Source organism: Xenopus laevis, chromosome 2S, assembly GCF_017654675.1.
Source record: "Xenopus laevis strain J_2021 chromosome 2S, Xenopus_laevis_v10.1, whole genome shotgun sequence".
NCBI lineage: Eukaryota > Metazoa > Chordata > Amphibia > Anura > Pipidae > Xenopus > Xenopus laevis.
The window spans coordinates 164457476-164483362 of record NC_054374.1 but is presented as its reverse complement, the minus strand read 5'-3'; the positions used below and the strand labels follow the sequence as shown (position 1 = coordinate 164483362).

General features: G+C 39.7%; 1 protein-coding gene across 1 annotated transcript in view; it reads left to right on the top strand.

Moving 5' to 3' along the window:
* Positions 1 to 25887, top strand: part of uvrag.S (UV radiation resistance associated S homeolog) — a 66548-nt gene that overhangs the window by 23676 nt on the left and 16985 nt on the right. Inside the window, 5 exon segments of the mRNA NM_001096777.1 lie at positions 1800 to 1926; positions 3810 to 3894; positions 5066 to 5153; positions 9381 to 9441; positions 12667 to 12832. Of these exon segments, the coding sequence (NP_001090246.1) occupies positions 1800 to 1926; positions 3810 to 3894; positions 5066 to 5153; positions 9381 to 9441; positions 12667 to 12832 (527 nt within the window).

The following is a 25887-nucleotide window of genomic DNA, read 5'->3' as shown; positions in this document are numbered from 1 at the left end:
GTGAAGATGCACGCCAAATATCTCACTATTTTGCCTTAAATGAGTTGAAAGTCTATAGATAGTCCTCTCCGTATGGGCCTTATGGGCTAAATTTCCATTGAGCTTTATGATGCATATAAGTTATACCCATTCACCACGACCACCACATTGCTTTACTTTAGCGTGAATTGCTTCTACGGAGATTGGAGTCATTGAAACCCAAGGAGTATTGAAAAGACGGGGCACACATATGACCAAACCTAGGGAAGAAATGGAATTAGGTTGACATCACTGATCAATGAAGTGACACATGCTCTGTGCTGCTGTCAGTTACTGAGCTTAGGGAGCCACTCACAATATACAGTACACATAGAATAGAAATGTCACAATATAAGGCTGATTAGTAATTAATACACATAATTACTACATGGCAGCACAGAAACCAGTGCAATTAGCATCAGAATTTAATAATCAGCAAACCTGTAGCATCGGCTTATATTACAGCCAGGGAAGCTCATTTTCTGCTGGATAATTAGTGACGAGCCCTAAGCTTAGTTTCTCAACAGCCAATCAGAGCCCACTGAGCATGTGAGAGTCACAGACACTTTCCAAGATGGTGACCCCCTGTGACAAGTTTGAAGTCCTGGATCATTGATGCTATTGATAAGCTGAAACTTTAGGCTGGTGCAATAAGTTCAGTATATAAAATATACCATTTTTAGCCACATTCATTTTTAGGGTTTAGTTCTCCTTTAAAAGAGGAGTAAATACATTATCACTGGAGGCTAATAAAATGGTAGGCACCTGTTGAGAATTGCTTACATGACACCCTGGGCAGGTGCTCTTGTCCTCTGAAATGAACCGAGGTGCTACTATAGGAACACATAATGACCATCTTCTTCTTCCTAGATCCTCCCTATGGCTTGGTCCGTGTGTGCATGCACGATAAATTGAAAACTTCGAATAAAAACAAAAATTTGTCTTTTCCATTTACTGCACATGTGTACCCAGTCTAGGGGCCTCAGAGAAGAACGACTAAGGTTGCCTCATGTACCCTGGACCAATGCAGACAGGGGGTCTCATTCCACCAGTGATTGTGCTTTTGTTTCTCCTTTAAACAGTACCTTTCCATGTCACTTTTCTTACCACCAGTTGCCTGATTCTAATCCACTTCATCCCTAGCTTTGACACCATGATTAATATCCCTGGTGCAAACCTACAACCTCTTTTAGATGGGCTAAGGGGGTAAGAACAATTTTGCTGGAGGTGCTGGGACAGAATAGTGAAGTTTCCATTGAGATGGAGACTGGGAAGAGTTAGGCCTGTGTCCTGTAGGAGTAATCAGCCAGAAATTCGGGTTTTTGGCCAGCCTGTGTACCAATATTCTTCTATTCCTAAGATGTTACAAAATGTGTCACCTCTTCTACAGTATTTTAAATGTTCCCAAATATGTCCCCAAACCTTTAGTTTATTCACTGGACAATTATCAGTGGAGCAGGCCTTTTGGTTTCCCCATACTATATCTGGCTATGTATTGCCAAGCTTGGCTAAGAGATGGATAAGAGGCATTTGCCGCTTGATGTTGATAAAGTGAATATCCCAGTATCCCCTTCCTTTAGTTTTGTTATTATAACACAAAAATCTGTAAAATTGAGACGATTGCCTTAATTTTACTAAGGTTCTTTAAAAATAGGAGCAGGATAAAGTAGGAACAGGATTAATTGCCATTTCTAACATTTCTGGCAGAGGGTAGACATAAATAGGCAGCAAAGTGCACAGTTGTTACCAGTGATATCAAAATATGTTTCCCGTTTCCCCAGAAAAAAGAGAGCGAATGTTTACGCTTGAAAATACTGGTGCTTCAAGATGAACTGGAGAGACAGAAGAAATCCTTGGGGCGAGAGATGGAAATACTGCAAAAGGAACAGAAGTTACTGAATGACAGACGTAAGTAGAAGGAGAGTGTTCTGTCCAGCCATAACTTCTAGTTTAGAGGAGACTGTCTTTATTCACAGACCCAATAAAGTACACGTGCACCTCCGATATCGAGTCCTATTTTACAGCCGTAAAACGTATACACCATATGCCCTAGAATAGGGACACCTGCCTGTCCAATTAATATGAAGTAACCACTTCTTTTGCTGCGACAGATATGGGATCCGTTATCCGGAAACACAATATCCAGAAAGCTCCGTATTACAGAAAGACCTTCTCCCATTGACTTTTTTTTATCCAAATAATCCACATTTTTAAAAATAATTTCCTATTTCTGTGTAATAATAAAACAGTAACTTGTACTTGATCCCAACTAAGATATAATTAATCCTTATTGGAAGAAAAAACAGCCTATTGTTTATTCATGTTTACATGATGTTCTAGTAGACTTAAGGTATAAAGGTCCAAATTACAGAATGATCCATTATCAAGAAAGCCCCAGGTCCCGAGCATTCTGGATAACCGGTCCCATACCTGTATAACCTTGGGAAGGTTCCTACTAGCTGTTGGGACATTTTTGTTGCGAGATGCTTTCATTCAGCCACAGGGGCATTGGTGAGTTTGGGCAGCAAGGATGGGGGAGGGGGAATCAGGCCTTGCTCACAATTGGGGTTATGATTCATCCCACAGTTGTTAGTTGGATTGAGGTCAGGCCTCTTCCATTCTGCATGGCCCTGGCTCCATACATGGGAGCATTATTGTCCTGAAAAGGAAAAGAGCCTTCCTTAAACTGTTCCACAGTAGTGGAAGCATAACATTGTCAAGAATTTAATTGTATCCTGTATCCTCAAGGTTTGTTTTCATTGGAGCCAGAGCCCAAATTTTATGACTCCTGCTCCAAGAACCTTATGCAGGACCAGGCGAAGCCAGCTGTGTGCCCTAGGCAACCCAACTGACCTCCACACTTCCCCCATTAGTGCCCACCTGACCCGACCGCACATGCTATTTAGGAGGGGGTCCGAGGGGAGAGGGTTGGAGGGTAGAGCGTCGGAGGGGAGAAGCGTCGGAGGGGAGTGAACATGGACTAGGAAGAAGACACTTAGCCCCTCTATTGGTGCACCCCAGGCAGGTTCCTCTTCTGCCTACCCTAGTTCCGGCCCTGAACTTGTGCGTTCCAGTAAATAGTATTGGCATCTACCAAACCCAGACTTTTTCATTAGATGAAATAGATGGGAAATTCCATTTAAAGGACACCTTTATATTGCTCTTCCACAGTTCCAGTGCTCCCCTGAAATTGTGGGGAGAATCTTTTATGCACACATTAACTTCATTGTCTCTGGTTCTGCTTTCTCTATTGGAACACCTCTGAGTGCTTTAGTCAGCAATGAGTTAACGCCCGTATATGTGTCATCCCTTTATCTTTGGCCAACTCCCCCCTATTCTAAACCTAAGAATATGATTTAAAGGTGTGTGACCTTCATATCCTTGGAAAATTGGTAAATTCATTGTGAATATCCCCACAACTTGTTTCCTCCCTTCCTCACACAGAATAAAAGTCGGGCTGAGCTGGATCTCATTTAAACTTGTTCTGCTCTGTGCGTTGTTTTTATTAAAGTGTGTCTTGTAAATTTCTCCCAGTTTTGCTCTGCAGTTTTATTGTGATTTGAATCAGACGCCATATGTGGAGATAATGGGTCTTTTTCACAACAAAACACTCACCCCACTCTTGCTTTTAAAACAATTCTTTTCATTTTATTATCTGCCTTTTGTATAAACACGTGTCGCTATAAAACTGGATCATGTAAATAAAACAACAAAAGATTTCTTACCCAGAGGTGTACTGAGATGCAGTGTCACTTTCCATTTGCATTTGCATTTTTTCCTAATTGTTTTAGGAAACGTATTTAATGTCAACCAGGAGAAGCTGCAGAAACAGAATGAATCTCTCGGTGAATTAAGGAAAGAATGCACAGCGAAAAGGTAAAAGAATAAATTATTGGCCTCAAATTTTGCACTCAGATTATACATCATAACCACCAGTCCCTGCCCCAGTAGAGCTTACAATCTAAGGTCCCTATCACATTCCCATCAGTCCCTGCCCCAGTGGAGCTTACAATCTAAGGTCCCTATCACATTCCCATCAGTCCCTGCACCAGTGAGCTTACAATTTAAGGTCCCTATCACATTCCCATCAGTCCCTGCCCCAGTAGAGCTTACAATCTAAGGTCCCTATCACATTCCCATCAGTCCCTGCCCCAGTGGAGCTTACTATCTAAGGTCCCTTTCCCATTCCCATCAGTCCCTGCCCCAGTGAGTTTACAATCTAAGGTCCCTATCACATTCCCATCAGTCCCTGCCCCAGTGGAGCTTACTATCTAAGGTCCCTATCACATTCCCATCAGTCCCTGCCCCAGTGGAGCTTACTATCTAAGGTCCCTATCACATTCCCATCAGTCCCTGCCCCAGTGGAGCTTACTATCTAAGGTCCCTTTCCCATTCCCATCAGTCCCTGTGGAGTGGAGAACAGACTTTTATCAATTAATTATCTAGGGCTCCGATACTGTAGGAAAACACTGCAATTTTGAATGATTTTAGTTCATACATTCTACAAAATATGTTAACTGGATGTTCTCTGATACCGCAAGGTAAATTTTTTTTTTTTTTTTTTTTTTTTTTTTTTTTTGCATTGTTCTCCTGCAAAGATTTTTTGCATTGTTGGACAGTTCTCCTGCAAAGTCTGGATAAAAGAATAAGTCATAAGACATGTGTCTTTTATTTGAGAAGCTTTCCAGGGTCGGGCTGTACTTCCAGAGGATCTCCTGTTGGGTCCCAGCCTGGATAAATTCCCATAACCCATATTCCCATAACCATATAACCATTTGCTACGTGGCATTGTTTCCGTCTAATTGTTGTGTGCACTGGATGTTAGGTTGCCAAGTTGACCTTTGCTAAGTCCCATAGGGTCTTGTTGTTTGAAGAAGTCTCAAGACATGTCAGCTTCAAGTGTCCACCTTATTTCTTTTGTTATTTTTAACTTTCTCCTCAGAAAAATATTATGTGGTTCTTTTAATACTGGCATTCAAATGGATTGTGCATATCTGCAGAGAATGAACAATTCCTAATCTCGCCTAAATCTCTTGTCTTGTCGCAGGGAGCAGTTTCTAAAGACCAACGCTCAACTTACCATTCGCTGTCGACAGTTGCTGTCTGAACTCTCGTATATTTATCCGATTGATGCAGTAAGTGTTACAGGGGGATGGCTCAAACATGAAGTGCAAGTACAGGGCAAAATAAGGCAATCCATCAACAAAGCCACCCAATGAGTGGTCCTTTAAGTTTAGGCAGTTATTGGACAGAAATGTTCTCTTTAAAGAGGAAGTTCACCTTTAAAGAGATACTGACACCAGATATGAAACCTTTTTATACATCATCATATACTTATAATTTTACCATGAAGTATTTGCCTGATGCTTTTGCATGACCTATCCGACTCCCCATGTTCCTGTATGAGGGGGCTGCCATATTGTGCAGCAGGAGTCCATTAGCATTAGAAACTCTAACTGACAGACTGAGATGGGATAATCCGGTTTAAGAACTTCAACTAACAATTACTTACAAAAACAGACCTCTCGGCAAAAAACAATCAACATGACCTATAGGTCACTTTTAATGTAGATTCATATTTTAAAAAGTCGTTTTTTTAGTGTCCGTATCACTTTTAAGTTTACTTCAAGTAGGTTATAGAATGGCCAGTTCTAAGCAACTTTTCAATTGGTCTTTTTTTTTTAAATCGTTTTTTAAATATTTACCTACTTTTTCTAACTCTTTCCAACTTTCAAATGGGGGTCACTGACCCCATCGAAAAAAAGCAAATGCTCTGTATAGCTAAAAATATAATTATTGCTACTTTTTATTACTCTTTCTATTCAAGCCTCTCCTATTCATATTCCAGTCTCTTATTCCAATCGGTGTATGGTTGCTAGGGGAATTAGGACCCTCGCAACCAGATTACCGAATTTACAAACTGGAGATCTGCTGAATAAAAGGAACAACTCAAATAGGAGGGACAATGCCACCATTTCTGCTGCCTGCCCATCGAGAGAGAAATTAAATGGGCAGAAACCAACTGCCAATTGCCCTGTGAACTGCAACAAATTATATCATTTTAGAGCTTTGTGGCCCTTTTAAAGCACCATATGGATTTGTACAATGGTGTGAAAAGAATTTAAATATTTGTAAATGTTATACAGTACTAGTTTGCTTTGATGCCACATGTGTTTTACATACAGGACGCCTTTACAAACCATGTGTTAGTTTGTTTGACACCTTGTTATACAGGCAGAATAGTCTTTCACTCCCCGTTACTTAACTTGCCTGGGTGTCTGTATCTGCGGGTGGTCCTATAGAATGATATGTACCCATTAAAAGAATGTAACCATGTTAATGGACTGGGAACTTGAAGAAATTAAAATGGCTTTAAAGTCGTTCTATATATAATGCATTGTGCACCGTTTCCAGAAAATGTTACAGGGAAGATATCTTATATTTTGTCTTTTACGGCTTGTCTTCCCAACCCCAATAAACAATAATAAAAAAAAAAAGGACAAAGAAGCAACATCTATGGCCAAGATAAGGTAGTAAGAAGCCTAATCAGGCTCCACTCCAGTTCTTCAAGCAAGCTTCATGTTTGAAGAAACTCTGCTCTAGATCACTCCTTTACTCCCTCAAAAAACAATTGTTACATACAATTGTCTGTTGGACTAACAGGACCATGGTCACCATCATCTTCACAAGACCAATACCAAAAACACTTTTCCCAAACCTCTGTCCTGATCCCATTTTGACAATTGGGCTCTTCTTTTGTTCCTTTTGTCACATACAAGTAAGGGACAGACAAACTAAATAAAGGACAGATGAGCCCACTTTTCCCCTAACAACTGTCACCTACAATTGTCATGGTCACCATGGCTACATTCTCTGGCCAACACCCGTCATCTTCACAAGACCAATACCAAAACACTGTGCCCAACCCTCTCATCCCACTTTGACTATTGGACTCTTCTTTTGTTCCTGTTCAGCAGAGTCATGTGCTTTTGGGCAGCCATCTTTAATTCATCAATACGTTTAGCATTATATGGAGCAGAGCAAGCTCAAATAAGGGACAGATGAGCTCCCTTGATCATTAACAGCGTAGGTCCTGAGCTGTCTCTTCAAGAGAAGATGTGATGATGCATTTGAAATCCCACTCCACAAAAAAGATCCTTATCTGGAAAACTGTGACAATCGTGAGGCGCCTGACACAAGATCAAAAGGCTCAGTGGCTGGGATACGTGTCAACTCCATTTCTCAGTTCAACCACAAAAACGTTTGCAGAAGTCGTTCTGCAGTATGGGGTCTGTAATACAGATAAATCCAGCATATCCAAGATTTTATCTCATTCCATATTGCATTACTCTACATCTTTTTTAACTCGTGTATCCCCTAAGTAAGCTGCTTTATGCCTTATTCACAGGGCAAATCATTTATTCTGATTAAAACATTTATATGACTTTTTGTTTTAATCTGAGCCTATTTCCTGTCACCTCAAAGGCCAACTTGAGAGGTTAATTAGGGTGAAATTAGCTGTAAAGGCTTATTTGCTGCCCTAGAGATTCTTGGAATCATGGCTGAATGATTTATAACACTGATATTTTCATATACCTGTAACCATTTTATGAGCCAAGTAGAGCCCTGACCAATGGTTGAACCTCCAAAGGAGTCTTAAACTAAAGTCTGACAACCACTATTCAAAAATAGGATAAATGGTGGCAACTATGCACTGTGCTGTTCATGCCATGTCATGAAGTCTCCCAGTAGCCACTTTCCATTAAACTTACTACAAAAGCCAGCACAGGTATGAGATCTCTTATCTGGAAACCTTATTTCCAAAAAGCTCCAAACTACCAGAAGGCCATTTCCAATAATTGGAATGAGATAAAATCTAAACAGGTATCTTTTATGGGATCTTCTATGTGGAATGCTTGATGAGGGGTTTTCTGGATATGTTGGTTTCCCCATGATTTGAATCACCATACTCCTAAAAAAAAAGAAAAAAATGTAATCGTGGGAAAAAAACGTATCCCGAAAACCCCACATCCCAAGCATTCCACATAAAAGATTCCATAAGAGATACATGTTTAAACAGTACAAGGCAATGTGGTTTCTTTAAAAAAGGCTTGTTTTGCTGAGTATGACTTCAGACAACAGCAGAAGCAGCTGATCTTTCTGGTTAGTCCCTTTCCTATTTAACCTGTCTACTAGTGGTGGGCAGACCTGCCTGAAAGTGACAGGTTGGGCTCATTTGGTCCAACTATTTACTTTTTTGAGCCCAGGACCCTCTTCATCAATGCCGTTTATGCACTATCCCCATCCTTCTCAGACAAACTTCTCTGTCTCAACCCCCCAGTACCACATATAATTTATATATTTGTGTTGAGTTTGTTAGATTAAAGTTGAGCGAGGGCTGATTAGGTTCAGCATGGGTCAACAAATGGATGACCGGCATATCACTAAACCACTCAAACATCTGCCTCTAGGGAAGAGTAAGTGGCACAGTATCCACCACATATTCTTTCAGTTCCAAATTGGAGAACTGTAGAATGACGCTTAAATTATTCAGAATGAAACCTAAAATAAGTCGGACACTACAACTACAGATTTTCTTCCTCTACATCATACAACCATTCATTTCAAGGTGAAATGCCCCCTTAAAGGGATACTGTCATGGGAAAAACATTTTTTTTCAAAATTAATCAGTTAATGGTGCTGCTCCAGCAGAATTCTGCACCGAAATCCATTTCTCAAAAGAGCGAACAGATTTTTTTATATTCAATTTTGAAATCTGACATGGGGCTAGACATTTTGTCAATTTCCCAGCTGCCCCAAGTCATGTGACTTGTGCTCTGATAAACTTCAATCACTCTTTACTGCTGTACTGCAAATTGGAGTGATATCACCCCCTCCCTTCCCCCCCCCCAGCAGCCAAACAAAAGAACAATGGGAAGGTAACCAGATAACAGCTCCCTAACACAAGATAACAGCTGCCTGGTAGATCTAAGACCAACACTCAATAGTAAAAACCCATGTCCCACTGAGACACATTCAGTTACATTGAGAAGGAAAAACAGCAGCCTGCCAGAAAGCATTTCTCTCCTAAAGTGCAGGCACAAATCACATGACCAGGGGCAGCTGGGAAATTGACACTATGTCTAGCCCCATGTCAGATTTCAAAATTGAATATAAAAAAATCTGTTCTTTTGAGAAATGGATTTCAGTGCAGAATTCTGCTGGAGCAGCACTATTAACTGATTCATTTTGAAAAAAAATGTTTTTTCCCATGACCGTATCCCTTTAATGACTGAATCCTCTGTAGTGGTTCTTTAATAGATTACCTGTTGTAATATTCTCCTTTCATGTTATCCTCACAGCCTGACCAAAAGGAATATTTCATATGTGGTGTGAAGCTGCCGAATTCTGAAGATTTTCAAGGTAAGTCTTTTTCAAATTGATTTCATGGTTATCCCACAGATTGTTGCCCCTAGACGATGACCTGAGCGGTACCACACCTGAAGTGAAAGACAAAGTGTGTTAATTGTGCGAAGAAATATGCATTTACTCATTTTATATTTTTTTTTGTGTGTGCACTTTCCAAAAAAAATTTCTTTTATGGGGTCAACTTTCTCTTAGGGGTATTCTGGCCTTGCAATCTGTAGTATAAAGTGCTTTAAAATGCTCTAGCGTTGAGATCTGTTTGAGCCTCTCCATAAAGCTGTATGGATGGTATTAGTGTGCCTAAAAGACACAAGGCTTACTGAATAAGTTGAATTTTCTTGCATAGAGTAATTATTGAGGTAGATTTAACTTAGGTTGGAATAAAACAAACAGAACAGAAGTGCAATAATGGTCCGGCAGTGAAAGGGTTAAACATACATTTTCTGTAGGTCTGCAAGTTGCAGAATAGAAAAAAAGGTTTAATTTTTGTCTTTTGCTAAATTGCATAAAATGAGTTATTGTTTCCCTTTTGATCATATTTCAATCAACTATTTCCAGATCCAGAGAGATTTATCACCCCTGCATGTGCCGTGTACAGCGTGTTCTGTCTGGGGCCCTCGGTGTGGTTTGTTTTACTAATCACCGTTTGTGATTGCTGAGGTTTTTCCCTTCCCATCTTGGCTCCATATGCCTCCCTGTAATTAATCTAATGAGGTTTTTTTTTTTTTAGCTTGTAATCAAATTAAGGGGAGCCAAAAGTTGCAACAGATTCTCTTCCCCCCCCCTCCCACCTTTGTGTGCGTCTGATGTAGTGTCCAGAGTCGTCTTTCTTTGGACCTTGCGAGGTTATGATTGTGGCCACACTGAGAGAAACCAGAGGAGAATTATTCTAAATTAATTTATATCTTCTACATTGAACGCTAATGAACCTCCCAGATCACTTGCCCATCTCAACCTTGATGCATTTGACGTGTAAAGCTGGCCATAGACGTTTAGATTTACCTTCGGACGGGCGATCGTTCGGTGCCATCTCCCGACCTGCCGCTAACCATTCAGATCAAATAAAGGAGTAAAAGAACAGATCAGACGATGTTCTGCCCCTGACGGCAAAATTTATGTCCGACAAAAGCTGGTGACAGTCTCCCACTGATATTGTCAGATCAGCAATACATACAGAGATATTATCGGTAGCCGACAGAAATTTTCTAACCTGTCCGATCGTCTGAATGACCGATCGCCATGGCACGAAAAATTACGGGACACTCCACACACGGCCTGAAAATCGTACGTATCGAAGATTCGTACAATCAAATCTTTGTATCTATGGCCAGCTTAAGAGTCCCAGCTATGGAACAAAGCAAGAGAGGGTGCCATGCTTGTTGTTAAAGGTCCCTATACATGGGCCAATATAATTAAGTCTGCAGCTTATTGGGCAGTGTATGGGGCCCTCCATGGGTTTCCCCGATTGATATGTGGCCGCAAGTTGGCAGATGTCGATTGGGCAGGTTTAAAAGTCGGACAGCATCAGTTCGTGGATGCAGTGCTCGATCCGACCAACCATATTCTTCTTGTTGTGATCTGATCATTGGGTAGATTAGGGCTCACTATCAGATCAGCCCGATATCACCCACCTCAAGGTGGAGAGATCCACTCGTCTAGTATGTTCATGGGTACATCAAGGTCTGTGGAATCTGACCGATAATGTGGAACTCAGAGCAGAACAGCACGAGCCATAATGCGTGCCTGATTATTTATTTGATTATTTATTTGGCTGCTAAATGGCGTTTATCTACAAATCATTTGTCTTGAGAAATTGTCTGTAGAGTTTGTGAAGTGCATAAAAGTTAACTTGTACTAGTACCTTATATGTGCAATTTGTGTGGTCTCTTTTCTATATAATTTCTGACTAATTTAAAGGAACAGTAACACCAAAAAATGTAAGTGTTTTAAAGTAATGAAAATATCATGTAATGTTGCCCTGCACTGGTAAAACTGATCTGTTTGCTTCAGAAACACTACTATAGTTCATATAAACAAGCTGCTTTGGAGCAATGGCGGAAATTGAAAAACGGCTAAATGGCACAGGTTAACTAATGGATAACAGATAACACTATTAAACAGACAGAACTTATCTGTTATCTGTTGTGTAACCTGAGCCTTTTCTCCTTTGAATGGCTGCCCCCATTGTTACACAGCAGCTTATTTATATAAACTATAGTAGTGTTTCTGAAGCAACCACAGCAGTTTTACCAGCACAGGGCAATACTGCATTATATTTTCATTACAATAAAACACTTTTTTGACGTTACTGCTCCTTAAATGAGACATCCGCTCAAGTGTAACTTGTTGGAGTAACGACTGGATCAGGCTGGTGACCTGCTTTTCCATTTGGCCAGGGAATGATAATCATGGTTTTAGAACGTTTGTTACCCGTGAGCCACATTATAATGTAAAATAAGTTGGGCAGCATTAGCATGCAAAAATGTCCTGGGGTTGCCAAATAAGGGCTGTGATTGGCTATTGGTAGCCCCTGTGAGGATTGGCAGCCTACAGGAGACTGTTTGGCAGTACATCTGGTTTTTATACAACCAAAACTTGCCTGTAAGCCTGGAATTCAAAAAATCAAAGGCTACTGGTTGGGGATCACTGAATAAGCATTTCTGATGGCAATTTGGCCTGTTTGAAACATAGACACTAGCACATGAAGTCCAGCTTGTTTGTCGAGCTCTGTCCATATGTATGCAGCCTTATGGGAAGGGATCACAACCCAAAGCTTTTTTCTATTTGCTAATGCATTTTTGTTTGATTAAAATGGGAGCATTTAAAGGAACAAAAATGTTTTTGTTTGTAACAATATATTCAGTGGCGTAACTATAGAGGAAGCAGAGCCCGCAGGGGCTCGGACCGAGGGGGTCTTCATCCTCTATAATTAATAAGAAAACCCCTCCTCCCCAGCCGCTCTCTTACCAGTGAGGAAGGGGACGCAAGTTGGGGCAGGGCGGAGGTTAGACATGGGTAGCGAAATGGGCGGTAGAATGGGGATCGGAGTGCACCCATCCCCTCTGAAGGTTTTTTTTTTTTTTTTTTTTTTTTTGCAGGAGGGCCCAGTGTACTCTAGTTACGCCACTGAATATATTCCTTTATCTAATGAATAAAATAAGCTAATGTCTGAATTTAGATTGATAAAATAATTTTTACATTTCTACTTTTTTTTACCCCCAGCAAAGGATGATGGGAGTGTGGCTGTCGCATTGGGCTACACGGCGCATTTGGTCTCCATGGTTTCATTCTTCCTCCAGATACCTCTGCGTTATCCCATTCTGCACAAGGGCTCCAGATCTGCCATCAAAGACAACATCAACGACAAGCTGACGGAGAAGGAAAGAGAGTAAGTGCAATGTTCTTATTTCCTGTAACCAAGATCTGACCCTAGAGAAGGGTAAATGTGGAATCAGCAGTGCTTGCACTGGTACTTTTATATATCAATTCAAAATCGGGAGTCCATATAGTTATTTAGCCAGGCCGAAGGGACCCACCCCAGCTCCAAAGGCAATCCATTGCAGAAAAGTTTATATCAAAAACGATATAAGTCCCAAGGCCTCTTAAAGTATAAACAAGATTAATTTATTGATATTCACATTTAAAAAAGTATCCAGTACATACTACCCCACATATCCCACCTTACGCGTTTCGCACCCTCCGGCGCTTAGTCATAGGTGTATCACTGGTAGTCACTGGTACTTTTATGTCAAAGATTCAGCAATCTATGGCCAAATGGCACTTTCCATATTTAGAAGAAACCTGCTAATATGCCTTTAAAAAAAACTACCCTGCAGCCCCGTCACATACAGGGGTTGTGGGGCTGACACTCAGTCTTGATAGTCTGGGGTGTAGTCCTCAGTTTATCAAGATTTTGCCACCAGGTACAGGACTGAGTCAGAACACCCTGCTATATCCCTCAGTACATACAGAAGCTTTTCCATCCAGCCTTATATGTATTTCACTGCTGTAATATGAAATCGAAACAATGGATTATATGAGAGATTCTTAAAGGGCAACTATTGTGTAAAGGAAAATTTTATATAAGCTTCATCATACTGAAATAAGAAACTTTCTAAATACAATCAATTAAATATTCTGCATTGTTTCTGAAATAATCAAGTTTATCTTTACAATTCCTCTCTGAGCATCTGTTTCTCTTCACTCTCTCTTCATGCAGCAGTTGGGTGTCAGATGAATGATCCAATATACTGTATCTTATAGGGGGGCTCCTTTTGCCTAGAAGATGTATTAGAACTCACTCTTTTAAACTCACCAGACATCATGTCTCTCTACATGCAGAATTTGTGCAAAAGGCAGTTATTTTGTTTGTCCTGGAATCAGTTATTTGAGTGAGCTCTATACATCCAATATATCTTAAAGGGGGGGGGGGCTTCCTTTCCTAGCAGATGTATTACTATAGACGTCTTTATTTACCAGTAGGTCTTTCCAGCTGACACGTGGGCACCCATTCTGATTAGAAGAAAAGAGGTTCCAGCTAAATATTGGGAAGGGGTTTGTTACAGTGAGAGCTGTGAAGATGTGGAATTGTCTCCCTGAATCAGTGGTACAGGCTGATACATTAGATAGGTATAAGGAAGGGTCGGATGCTTTATTCACCAGTAGCTCCTCCCAGCAGACAGGAGGGAGCCAATGAGATTAGAGGAGGGAAAGGGGTGTTACAGGGAGAGCTGGGAAGTGAATCAGTGGTACAGGCTGATACATTAGATAGGTACAAGGAAGGGTCGGATGCTTTATTCACCAGTAGCTCCTCCCAGCAGACAGGAGGGAGCCAATGAGATTAGAGGAGGGAAAGGGGTGTTACAGGGAGAGCTGGGAAGTGAATCAGGGGTACAGGCTGATACATTAGATAGGTACAAGGAAGGGTCGGATGCTTTATTCACCAGTAGCTCCTCCCAGCAGACAGGAGGGAGCCAATGAGATTAGAGGAGGGAAAGGGGTGTTACAGGGAGAGCTGGGAAGTGAATCAGTTGTACAGACTGATACATTAGATAGGTACAAGGAAGGGTCGGATGCTTTATTCACCAGTAGCTCCTCCCAGCAGACAGGAGGGAGCCAATGAGATTAGAGGAGGGAAAGGGGTGTTACAGGGAGAGCTGGGAAGTGAATCAGGGGTACAGGCTGATACATTAGATAGGTATAAGAAGGGGTTGGATGGTGTTTAGCAAGTGAGGGAATACAGGGATATGGGAGATAGCTCATAGTACAAGTTGATCCAGGGACTGGTCCCATTGCCATTTTCGAGTCAGGAAGGCTTTTCTTCCCCTCTGAGGCAAATTGGAGAGGCTTCAAAGGTCTTTTTTTTTTTTTTTGCCTTCCTCTGGATCAACTAGCAGGCAGGTTAAAATAGAGTTAAAAGGTTGAACTTGATGGATATGTGTCTTTTTTCAACCTAATATACGATATTCCTATGTTACTGTGTATTAGAGCTCACTCAAATAACTGATTCCAGTACAAACAAAATCTAACAAAATAACTGCCTTTTGCACAAATCCTGCATGTAGAGAGACATGATGTCTGGTGAGTTTAATAGAGTGAGCTCTAATACATCTTCTAGGCAAAAGGAGCCGCCCTATAAGATATATTGGATCTAACTGTCAGTGAATATCTGACACCCAACTGCTGCATGAAGACAGAATGAAGAGAAACAGATGCTGAGAGAGGAATAGTGAAGATAAACTTGATTATTTCAGAACCAATGTTTAATTGATTGTATTTAGAAAGTTTCTTATTTCAGTAAGAATATTGAATTTTTATTTTTGCGATAGTTCCCCTTTAACAGTGGGGTGTACGTGTTTCTACCAAACCATTTAGGATCCATTTGTGCCCCAGCTGCTCTGTACCAGAGGACTTGCACTGCTGTTTATATTCTTATCATGAAGACGAAGTGGCTGCAATGAATGTGTTTTTGCAGATAAACTGGATCTTGCCAAAATGTTGGCCCATAAATATCTACATTGTTTATCCAGTTATTATGTATTTTGCCTTTCGCCAGCTCAGAAGAACCAAATGTGCACTTTATCAAAAGAAGAATTTCCCAAAAATGATTTATTGCTGGCAAAAACGACTTGACATGTAAAGCCTCTGTCTTCAAAAACCAAAGTATTTTTTTTAAATTAAATATTCTGTTTTCCTTGGCTGTTTGGGGCAGTTATTTTAAACAAATTGCTCTAGTGAGTCAATCGCATGTGTTTGTTTTTTCAGTTCTGCGTCAGCATTACATTTTGGTTTAATTTTTAAACTCTGTAGAAAAAAATCTTTTTTTTTTTTGTCTGCCTTTTTTAACATAGAATTAGAGGGCAGAAGAGATTCAGTTTGTCTGTTTTTTGCCCGTTGAGTGCTCAAGCCTTGTATATTGTTTTCCAGCTATCCACCTAATTGTTTTTAATTGTATTTAATTGGGGGAGGAGGAGAGTAGAGTGCGGATGAGAAGAGAGAAGAAGGAAATGGGTCTGGATACAGGAGAAATGAAGTTAAATTAAAAAATTAATTTGAGCAAGTAAAGTATGGGGTCAGAGTGGGGTGATCAAGCTGGGACAATGTATAAGACAAGGGAAAATGATTAAAAAACAGTGATACAAAATGAACAAAGGCAAAAACTGGTATAAAAAGAAAGAGGTCCATGGCAAAAAAACTAAAGGTGACCAGAGGAAAAAAGAGTTGATGTCCGGGCAGGGGCATAACTATAGGGAAGCAGACCCTGCAGGGGGATCCTAAATTAGAGTCCTGCAGCGGGTCGGGTACCCACGGGTTACCCGCGAAAAAGGAATGAGGGGAGAATTTTCAGGTGCAGGTGTACCAGCGGGTCGGGTTGCGGGACTCATCTAAATTTCTTATCTTATGTAATATTGTCTTTATTTTACTCCTTTTAAAGTTGTACAAAACTTGTTTCTGTCCTCGTCCACTTTGATGATGTCACATCCAGTTTGCAGCACCATCACTTCCTGTTTGATGGTGGTCGGAGGGTTGCGGATAAGGCAGTTGCGGGTCTGGGTCAGGGAGCGGATCAAAGTGGGTAAATATGTGGGTTATGGTTCAGTTCGTGGGCTGTCGGTTGCGGGTTCGGGTCTGGTCCAGGTCTTAGAAATTGGTTCCGCGCAGGACTCTACCCTGAATGTGTAGGGGGCCCAATGAAGCAATAATTAATGAGCAATTTCAATATATACTGGTAATACAGGACAACCTCTGGGTATGTTGGGGGCCCTAAAATTAATTTGCTGTGGGCCCTGGTTGAAAGAGAGAAGATGTCCGTGGGGGTTGAAAGAGAGATGATGTCCGGGGGTGGGGGTTGAAAGAGAAATGATGTTTGGGGGGGTTGAAAGAGAGATGATGTCAGGCAGAGAGAGAAAAGATGTCTGGGGGGAAGTGGGGGAAAATGTCGTGAGGGGGATGGGGAGCAAGAAGATGTCCAGGGGGAAGAAAGAGAAGATGAGAAGCACATGATGGGATAGAAGGGTGGAAGAAGCAGAAAAAGAAGAGAATATAATAAAGGGAAGGAGAAGAGGATGTCACAGGTAAAGTAGATATGAAGTGGCCAGGAGAAGACAGAGGGCAATAGCAGAGGAGGAAAAAGAGCAGAAAAGGAAGAGTTGTAGAAGAGTAACAATGTGTGGGTTGGCAATCCAACAAATTCACACCCAGTTCTAACCAGCATCGTCTCATCTGGGCCAAACCAGGCCCAAGTTTGGGTAGGGTTTTATTAGATTATATCATATAGGGATGTGCCTCTGCTGCCTTAGGGGAGGACTGGCATGAGGGGAGGAGCCTTGTGTATAGTTTGGTTGCACAAAACAAAAAGAAACCTAGTAAGCCTTCAACACAATGTCTCATTCAATGTGAAAAGTGTGTGTTTTATATTCAGCAGCCTATTCTTTTATTCCAAAATAAAAGACCCCAACCATTGAATAAAATTGCTTTCCAAAGAGATTTGCTGGCAAGTTCACCTGTTGCTTTTCATGCACATTTCACTTCTTTTCTTTCATGTGAAAAGCTATGTAAGAAAGAAAAATGGATTCTTACAAATAGTCAACCTGGCTCTAAAATAAATTCTGGCAAGAAGATTTAATAAAAAAAACCACCGGCCTCGCACAAACCCAAAGGCCTCTGCTGGCAGGAATCATAAGCCTTCTCATAGTTTATTTAATTTTTTTGTGCAAATCAATATCTCTAATTTTTTTTTTTTTTTTTTACCCATCTCTTCTCTTGCTGGTGCCTGAGAAATCACCATATGTTGCATGTGAAATTAAAGCCATCTGGGAGCAGTTTTCATTGGGGTTTTTTGGGGAGGAGTCTGTACAAGAGTCAGGTGGTTTTATGCAGAATGAGAAGGTGACCGGCTCTGTAGGTGTAGGGTAGTAACTGTGCCAAGTCTCTGGAACAGGGATGCTCTACAGGCTCTATCATCAATCACCATTTGGCAATAACAATGTTTAGACATTAGGGGGCAAATTCACTAAGATTCGTAGTTGCGCCAGCGTCTGCTTCGCCGCACTTCGCCAGGCGTATTTTCGTCAGCGCTACGCAAAATCACTAAAATCCGAAGTTGTGCTCAGGGGAAGCGTAAATTGCGTTAGCATTAATTTGCCAAGCAAAGCGAAGTTACGCTAGCGATGCTTAATTTGCATACGGTGCCAAATTGAAGTTACAATGGAGCTATATGAAGCACCACTAGACAAGCCTGGGAAACCTTCAAAAATGTGCCCACTGTATAGTTAAGGTGCCATGAGTTAGGAAATGAAGGAGGGTAGCCCCAAAAAAAATTTAGATCTTTTTCAGCCTATCACCCATAAAAAAAGAAAAAACGCTAGCGTTTTTTGGGACTTAGAATTTTTTTTAACTTTTTTGTAAGCAATCCCTATCTACTCTATTGCACTTCGCCTGGTCTGAGGTGGCCAAGGAAGTCTGGCGTAAAAGGTAGTGTTCAGAAAAATGCGCACTTTAGTGAATTTGCGTAGTAACGTCGGTTGCGCAAATTCGCCAGGAGTAAGGGTGCGAAGTAACACTAGCGAATTTACGCCAGTGTCCGTTAGTGAATCGGCAAATTAACGAAAATGCACTACGCTAGCGAATTAATGCTAGCGTTGGGCGCTTTGTCCTTTAAGGGATTTGCCCCTAGAGCTTTTTAGAGGAAACTTAAAATGTAAGGCAAAAGTTATTGAGCTTAGATCCTTCTTAGCTTTGCTTAACAATAAATGTTTAACGCAATAGACACATGAGATTTATTGCAAGGCCTTCAAATATTTCATCTTTCCAGCCATGCTACACGGGTAAAGAGATGCTTAATAACAATAACATTAATAAGAACATTACATTGAGGTTCTAGGGTCATGGAGTTGATATTAATATGTCTTGTTATAGGGAAATGATGACATCTATGATGGAAACTCTAATGGGCAGATTTATCAAAGGTTGAATTCGAATTTGTGAATTTTTTTTTATACAATTTCAATTCTAATATACTCACAACTCAAATGGGAAGTTATTTAGGAAAAAAATTGAATGTCTAATAATGGATCGAATAGTCCCAACTTGTACATAAACTGGGCAGGTTTTAGGTTGCGATTATTCAAATTAGGACTGTGTAATGAAAAAGACTAACCCTGGTGGTCTAGTGGTGCGGCAGGACGCCCGCCGCGCCATCGGCGGGGACACCCGCCATGCCGATCCTCTTCTCTTGCGCCGGCTCCTTCTTAGTGAGCGAGCGGCGCGCACTTCCAGGTTTTGTAGACGCATGTGCGCACTTCCAGGTTTTGTAGACGCATGCGCGCACTTCCGGGTTTTGTAGACGCATGCGTGCTGTCGTGATGACGTCAGTGCTCAATGGTACGAAATTTAAAAGTATTAAAGGGACATTCCTACTGTTTCTCATTGCCCGAGATAGGATTTGTTTCCTGGTGGTTCCTGTGCCTTGTGCTAGTACCCGTTTTGCCTGAATTCTGTTCTGAACTTCTGTGTTTTGACCCGGCCTGGCTTTTGACTTTTCTGACCTCTGAAACCTGACCCTTGCCTAAAACCGACTTTGATTCCACCTGTTCCTCCTGATTGACTTCCTGGTTTGACTCCGATTCTGCCTCATCCCATCTGATTGATTACCCATTTTTGACCCTTGCCTGCCTAACGATCCTTTCTATCTACCTGCCTCGATCCTGCCTGTCGAATTTGCCTATTCCTGCTTGTACCGTGACCTTTGGCCTTAAAGACTCTATCTACAGTCGTGCCCCTCTCCCTATCCAGAAGCCTCATCTTGCACCTCTCGTTTAAATCCAGGTGGCATCCAAGTAAGCTGAGGGCTCCTCCCGAGGCCCAAAGGCGGTCACACTACTGGTGAAGCACGAGCCGAGACCAGGGTGCTCTGTGTTTGTTCTGTACATAATAATTAAAATTCAAATGTGTTAAAAAAAAAATAAGAATTTGAATTTACTATTTGACACTTAATAAATCTGCCCTTAACTCAAGGCTTTTACCCTATGGGTGGGTACCCAAAATGGTTCCCTGTACAGTGTAGAGTGAGGTTCCCATTCTGTTCTTTAATTAGGGGAATCTTCTACCAACAACAACAAATGGGGGCATAACTGGTCCTCAGCCAACTTTTCGGCTGTGAAGCTGCTCCTCTAACTTAATTTAGAAAAATTTGGAATTTGTAAAAGAGAAATTTGGATTTACTTACTAAAACCTGTGACAAATACAGCAATAAAAAAATGCTAATTAAGTATAAACATGCCATTTTAAAAATATTTTTACAAGTATTTGTATCATTTCTTTATACTGTATGTTTTAGGAAATACAGGATGGGACTTGTTATCCAGAATGTTGGAGACATTGAATTTTCCAGATAAGGGATATTTCCGTGATATTTTCGCCATATCTTGTCTACTAAAAAAATTATTTAAACATTAATGTAACCCAATATAGCTGTTTTACCTTTAACAAGGGTTAATTATATATTTATCTGGACCAAGTATAAGGTACTGTTTAATTATTGCCGAGAAAAAATAAATTTCGTTTTAAAATTTAGAATTATTTGATTAAATGGGAGTCTTTGGGAGATGGCCTTTGCTGAATTCGGAGCTTTCTTGATAACAAGTTTCTGAATAATGGACTATTGAGATCCTGTTATATTAACATTTCTAGAAAAATATTGAAAAACATTAAGGGGCTTATTTACTAAAATCCAAATTTTTGCTGTTCGGGTTTTAAAGGGGAAAAATACTATTTTATTTTTTGTACTAAAAATCCCCCCAGGATTTATTATACCCCAAGACTGCTTAAAGCCTCATGAGGTCATGTAGAAGTCCATGCCAGATGTCCCTTTTACAACTGTAAGGTATCATGATCTGCGCTAGGCTTTGGTTGATAATCCAAATATTTTGTGGTTTTCGGGAATCAAATAAGAAAAAATTCTGCGTGTTTGGTCATCCAATCTGAAAAATGTGGTGTTTTTGTATGGGTTTTTTTTTCACGATTTTATAGTCTTTTTTTATAGTCTTTTTCCGCAACTTATGTTTTTTTTAGAGTTATTTTATTGATGAATCAGGTATAATTGTCGATCGGCGTTTTGTCTGAGTTGTTTTTATGAATTAGAAAATTCATGGTTTAGTAAACAACCCCCTAATTGTCTGAAAAACATGAATTATAAACATAATAATTATTTATAAAATAAATATTTATAAAAATATTGAAAATATCAGTGTTTTATCATTAATGTAACCAATAGCCTTGTTTTTTATTTATTTATTTTTTACAAATCTCTGTATGACAGTTTAGGTCCAGAGGTCCAGTAAAGGTGCGCCGGCTCCCTTTGGCAGTCAGGTAGAGGCCTATAAAATGTTAGCTCTGTTTCTCTCTGCTTTCTGTAACTTGCAACTCATGAGGAATTGTATCTCCATCTTTTTGGCAGTCAGGAACTTTTTATTTTGTGCAATTTTTGAACAGAATTCGGTTTGGCTCAATACTGAGCATTTTTATTGTGTGTTTTAAGAATAACTTCTTGCTATCTCATATAATTTGCCTTTTGAGTGTTTCTCCTTGTGGAAGGTTCCGCCCGTGAGTATGTTCCCTTGGAGAATTTCCGATGCCAGGGATTTGATATTTTGTATGTATGGAGATGAGCTGTTGTTCATTATATACTTCTGAGATTTTCTGGAACCCAAACCCTTCCTGTAATGAGTTCTGGTCCATTTTTTTATGCAGGAATGTGTTTTGTAGGCTTCTTTTAAATGATAATGACACATGCAGGGAAATGCTCCAAATGTATTCCTAAATTCACTTTTATTTTGCATGTGTATTTACACAATAAGAAGTGTTAAAACCTCATATTCAGCAGATTTCCTGTGCCTGACAGAACCCCTCTCCACAGTAACCGTTGGCCTCCTCCTGCCTTTCTGGCGCTTGAAATCATTTGGTCTGAGCCATCAAATTACATAGCAGTGGGTCTCAAGCTGCCCAATTCCACCAATCTGACCCCAAAATCTGTTGCTATTTGGGTCAGATTTGGCACAGATGCTCATTTATTCGCTAAGATAATGCTGGAAGCCCACCTTGATGACCACTTGGGTAACTTTTTCAATCGTAAATACTGATGTCTCTATCTGTATAATTGGATTGGGGAGCCCTGACCAATGTTAGAACTTGAAAGGGGTTGCTTGAACTGAACAAATCCAAAAACATTCATCTAGAGCAGGGGTCCCCAACCCTTTTAAACCGTGAGCCACATTAAAATGTAAAAAGAATTGGGGAGCAACACAAGCATGAAAAATCCATTGGGGTGCCAGATAAGGACTATGATTGGCTATTTGGTAGCCCCTATGTGGACTGTCAGCCTACAAGAGGCTCTAATTGGCACTATACTTAGTTTTTATGCAATTGTAACTTGCTTTTCAAGCTTGGAATTCAAAAATAAGCACCTGCTTTGAGGACTCTGAGAGCAACACCAAGGGGTTGGAGAGTAACATGTTGCTCACAAGCTACTGGTTGGGGATCACTGATCTAGAGGTTGCCTGTGCCAAATTATGTAGTTACTCATTTCTATGACCACTATTTTTCTTATTAGAAAATGATTACTACTGAAGCTGTTAAGTCAATATCTGCTTTTGGCACACAGGGAAAACTTGTTCTAGAACTTCCAGTTACACTTTTGGGTCATTTTGGGTCATTTTATACCATTTTGCTATGTATGGCACTTCACTTGTTCAGTTTTGGCAGAACATCTTGCAGCCCTCTTGGCTCTCACTAGCTTATTTACGCTCTGCAGATGTAGAAGGCCAGATTGCAAAATATTTGAATTTTATGGGGCCTATTTATTTAGCCTCAAATTGTTCTGGTCTAGTTTTTAAGGGGAAAAATTAAAATTTTTTGGAGAATTATTATGCTCCAAACCTGCTAAAAATTCATGTAGAAGTCAATGGCATATGGTCCCTTTTGCAATTGGAAGATGTTTCTTCATGCCTTCATGATTGTCGAGAGTTTCAGGCTGTTTGACACTGGCTTTCGTTCAATAATCTGAAAAAATTCTTGGTTTTCGTTGGATAATTGGTTTTCAGGGGACAATTTGAAAACCCAAACAATTAGAACAGCAATTTTGTTGAGACTTTTTCCACACCTATTATTTTCGATCTGAATTTTTAGTAAATTAAGCCAGATCAAGGGAAAATTTAGAGTTTTGATAAATAGCCCCCTTAGTCTTTGGGCTATTAAAAGTCGCATGATGGACAGGTTTTCCTGAGCATGGCCAATGGTTTGTGCTTGTTTACATTTCATTTTACTGGATGAGCTCAGACTAGAGGGATGAATTTTGTTATTAGTCGTACAAAATGCAAGGCTATCAATTATCTGCTGTAAACTTAAATGTGTTTTGAGTAAAAAGAAAAGATCATTTTACAGTATTTACAGAACATATGGTACAAGGTCCCCGAAGTTTTCTCACATTAGCACGCAATTCATTATAAACACAAAGACGTGTCAAAAATCATGAACGGTTATCATTTATGCTTAAGGGCATACATCACATGACTGAAACGTAATATTATAGTAAATAAATAAATGTACCCCTAGTTACAAAGGATTTTCTATATCTCCCTGTTCTAAGGTCACAGAAGTCGCCAGTGCTATCCTAGTTTACAGGAGGGGTACGTTAAAATTATAAATGGGTATGGGATACATTAACCGTTATCCAGAATACCCCAACTTAGGGGGCAGTCATCTCCCATAGACTCCATTTTAATCAAATAATTCCATTTTTAAAAATATTTCTCTTTTCTCTGTAATAATAAAACAGTAGCTTGTACTTGATCAAAACTCAAGGCAAAACAATTACAATTATGAAGAGCCAAATTTAGGAAAACCCCAGGTCCCAAGCATTCTGGGTAACATATGTCATACCTATACTAATTTATGTACAATGTATATATAAATATTTGAATCAAATTGGGGATGTATACTGGTCATTGATCACATCATCTTTGGTGCATAATAAATCTCGAAAAACTTGAGGGTTTTTTTTCCCTCTAAGAATTTGAGTTTTCCCCCTTAAAAACCTTACCAGAACAAATTGAGACTTCATAAATAGACCTCTGACTGTTCAGCCCCTGGACCATTGATCTGCAGTAGAAGTGTGACCCTTTAATGCTGTCTGACAATCCTTTTTTTTGTGTAATTTAAAGGGCTTATACTAAATCTCGAAATTTGGAGTAATTTCACTGAAATTTGGTCCAAATGATTGTCTAGAATTCCATTTAAATAAAGAGGTTGTTGCCCCGAAATATAGAACAAGTTCTAGCAGCTTATTCTAAGCAGCCCTGCACATTATTTTTATCAATTTACACCGTTTATATTGGTTTCTGAGTAACCTTAATAGGAATGCTAAAGCCAACAATGGCGTTATCACTAAATGCAGCCCCTTAATATATTTTGGTGACTTTTGTAGAATGTTATTGAATAAACATTTTAATACTATATATTGAGTAACCCATTCCTTAATCAACATGTTTCTCAACCACACATCCTTTCTTAACCGTTGTCCTTGGACCCATGGCTGAGCCAAAGCAGCGATAATGAGATTTCCTTAAGAAAATGTAGGAAGTCTCATAAATATCTTGGACTAAGAATTCGGTTGTTGTTGTGCTGGCCAGACGGTTTCTGGATCAGAATCTCTAGAGTCCATTCTTACTCTTTTAGTGAAATTGGGCCCTTTTGGATCAAAATCTCTGAATTTTATTATAATTTTGGGAAGCTGTTTTTTTTTTCAACTTTTAAGAGTTATTTTTCTTACAGTCCTTGGTATGAGGAAGTTGGGTTTTTTTTTTTAGCAACGTGATTATATGATTAAACTGACATGCTATAATGATAAACATTTTCAGAGTTGTGGTTCACCAACATTCCCAATAAGCATGGGTGTGTGTTGAAGACCAACATAAATACAAGGTATGATTAATGTACGAACATGATCAGTAACAGGAAGTTTAAATTTCCAGTGAACATAATACCCACCAATTATGTAGCTTCATTATGAAAATATATGTGCTTGCACCCCAGATGTATTACCCAATTTAAACAAATTTAAAGGAAATTGTACCAAATTTGCAACTGATTGGTATCATAGTCAGTTGTTTGCAATAATCATTCTTTTTTTAAAAAAATGCGTTATATGCACTGTACTGCATACATATGTACATAATATTTATTGAACAGCCTTTTAAAGAAAAAGTAATTGAAAGGTAAACTCTTCTATTTATAGAAGAGATTTCTAAATTGCCTTTGCATGTTGTTGTGGTAAACTGTATTTAAAAGAATTTACATGAATCAAAGCAATTTCCCGAAAGCATTAATGTGTAGAGGCCCCAGATTCAATGAAAAAAAAAGGTATCTCTATTTATTTTTGAATGTCTCCAGAAAGTTTAATGGAGTTTCATTGTGACCATGAGATAAGGTTTTCCTCATCATGCTATGTTTTTGGTAAATCCTGGACAAAAATCACTTTTCTTCCACAGATTGAATTTTTTAGAGAACATTTTGTCAAGAATTCTCAAGTTCCTATACCCTTAAAGTTGGCACTGCTCGCAATGGGAGAAAATCTTCTTGGGCTACGTCACCTTCAAGAAAGTTCTTGATGCTGAAAATGAGCAAAAGAAAATCTAAGCATTCTGCATCGTATTCCACATGCAAGATTTAAGTAGAAAAATGGAGGAGCTTTTTTTTCAAAATTTAATTTAAAAATATTAATGCAGCATCATTACTTGAGTGAATTACATTTTTTAGTTGTTTTTTAGTTAGCCTTTGTGTGGGCTTTTGAGGTGTAAACCATTAATATATATTATTCCTATGCGATATCCCGCAGCAACTCCTAAATCGTGAAGTAATCTGTTTATAGTTCCATTAAAATGACATAGC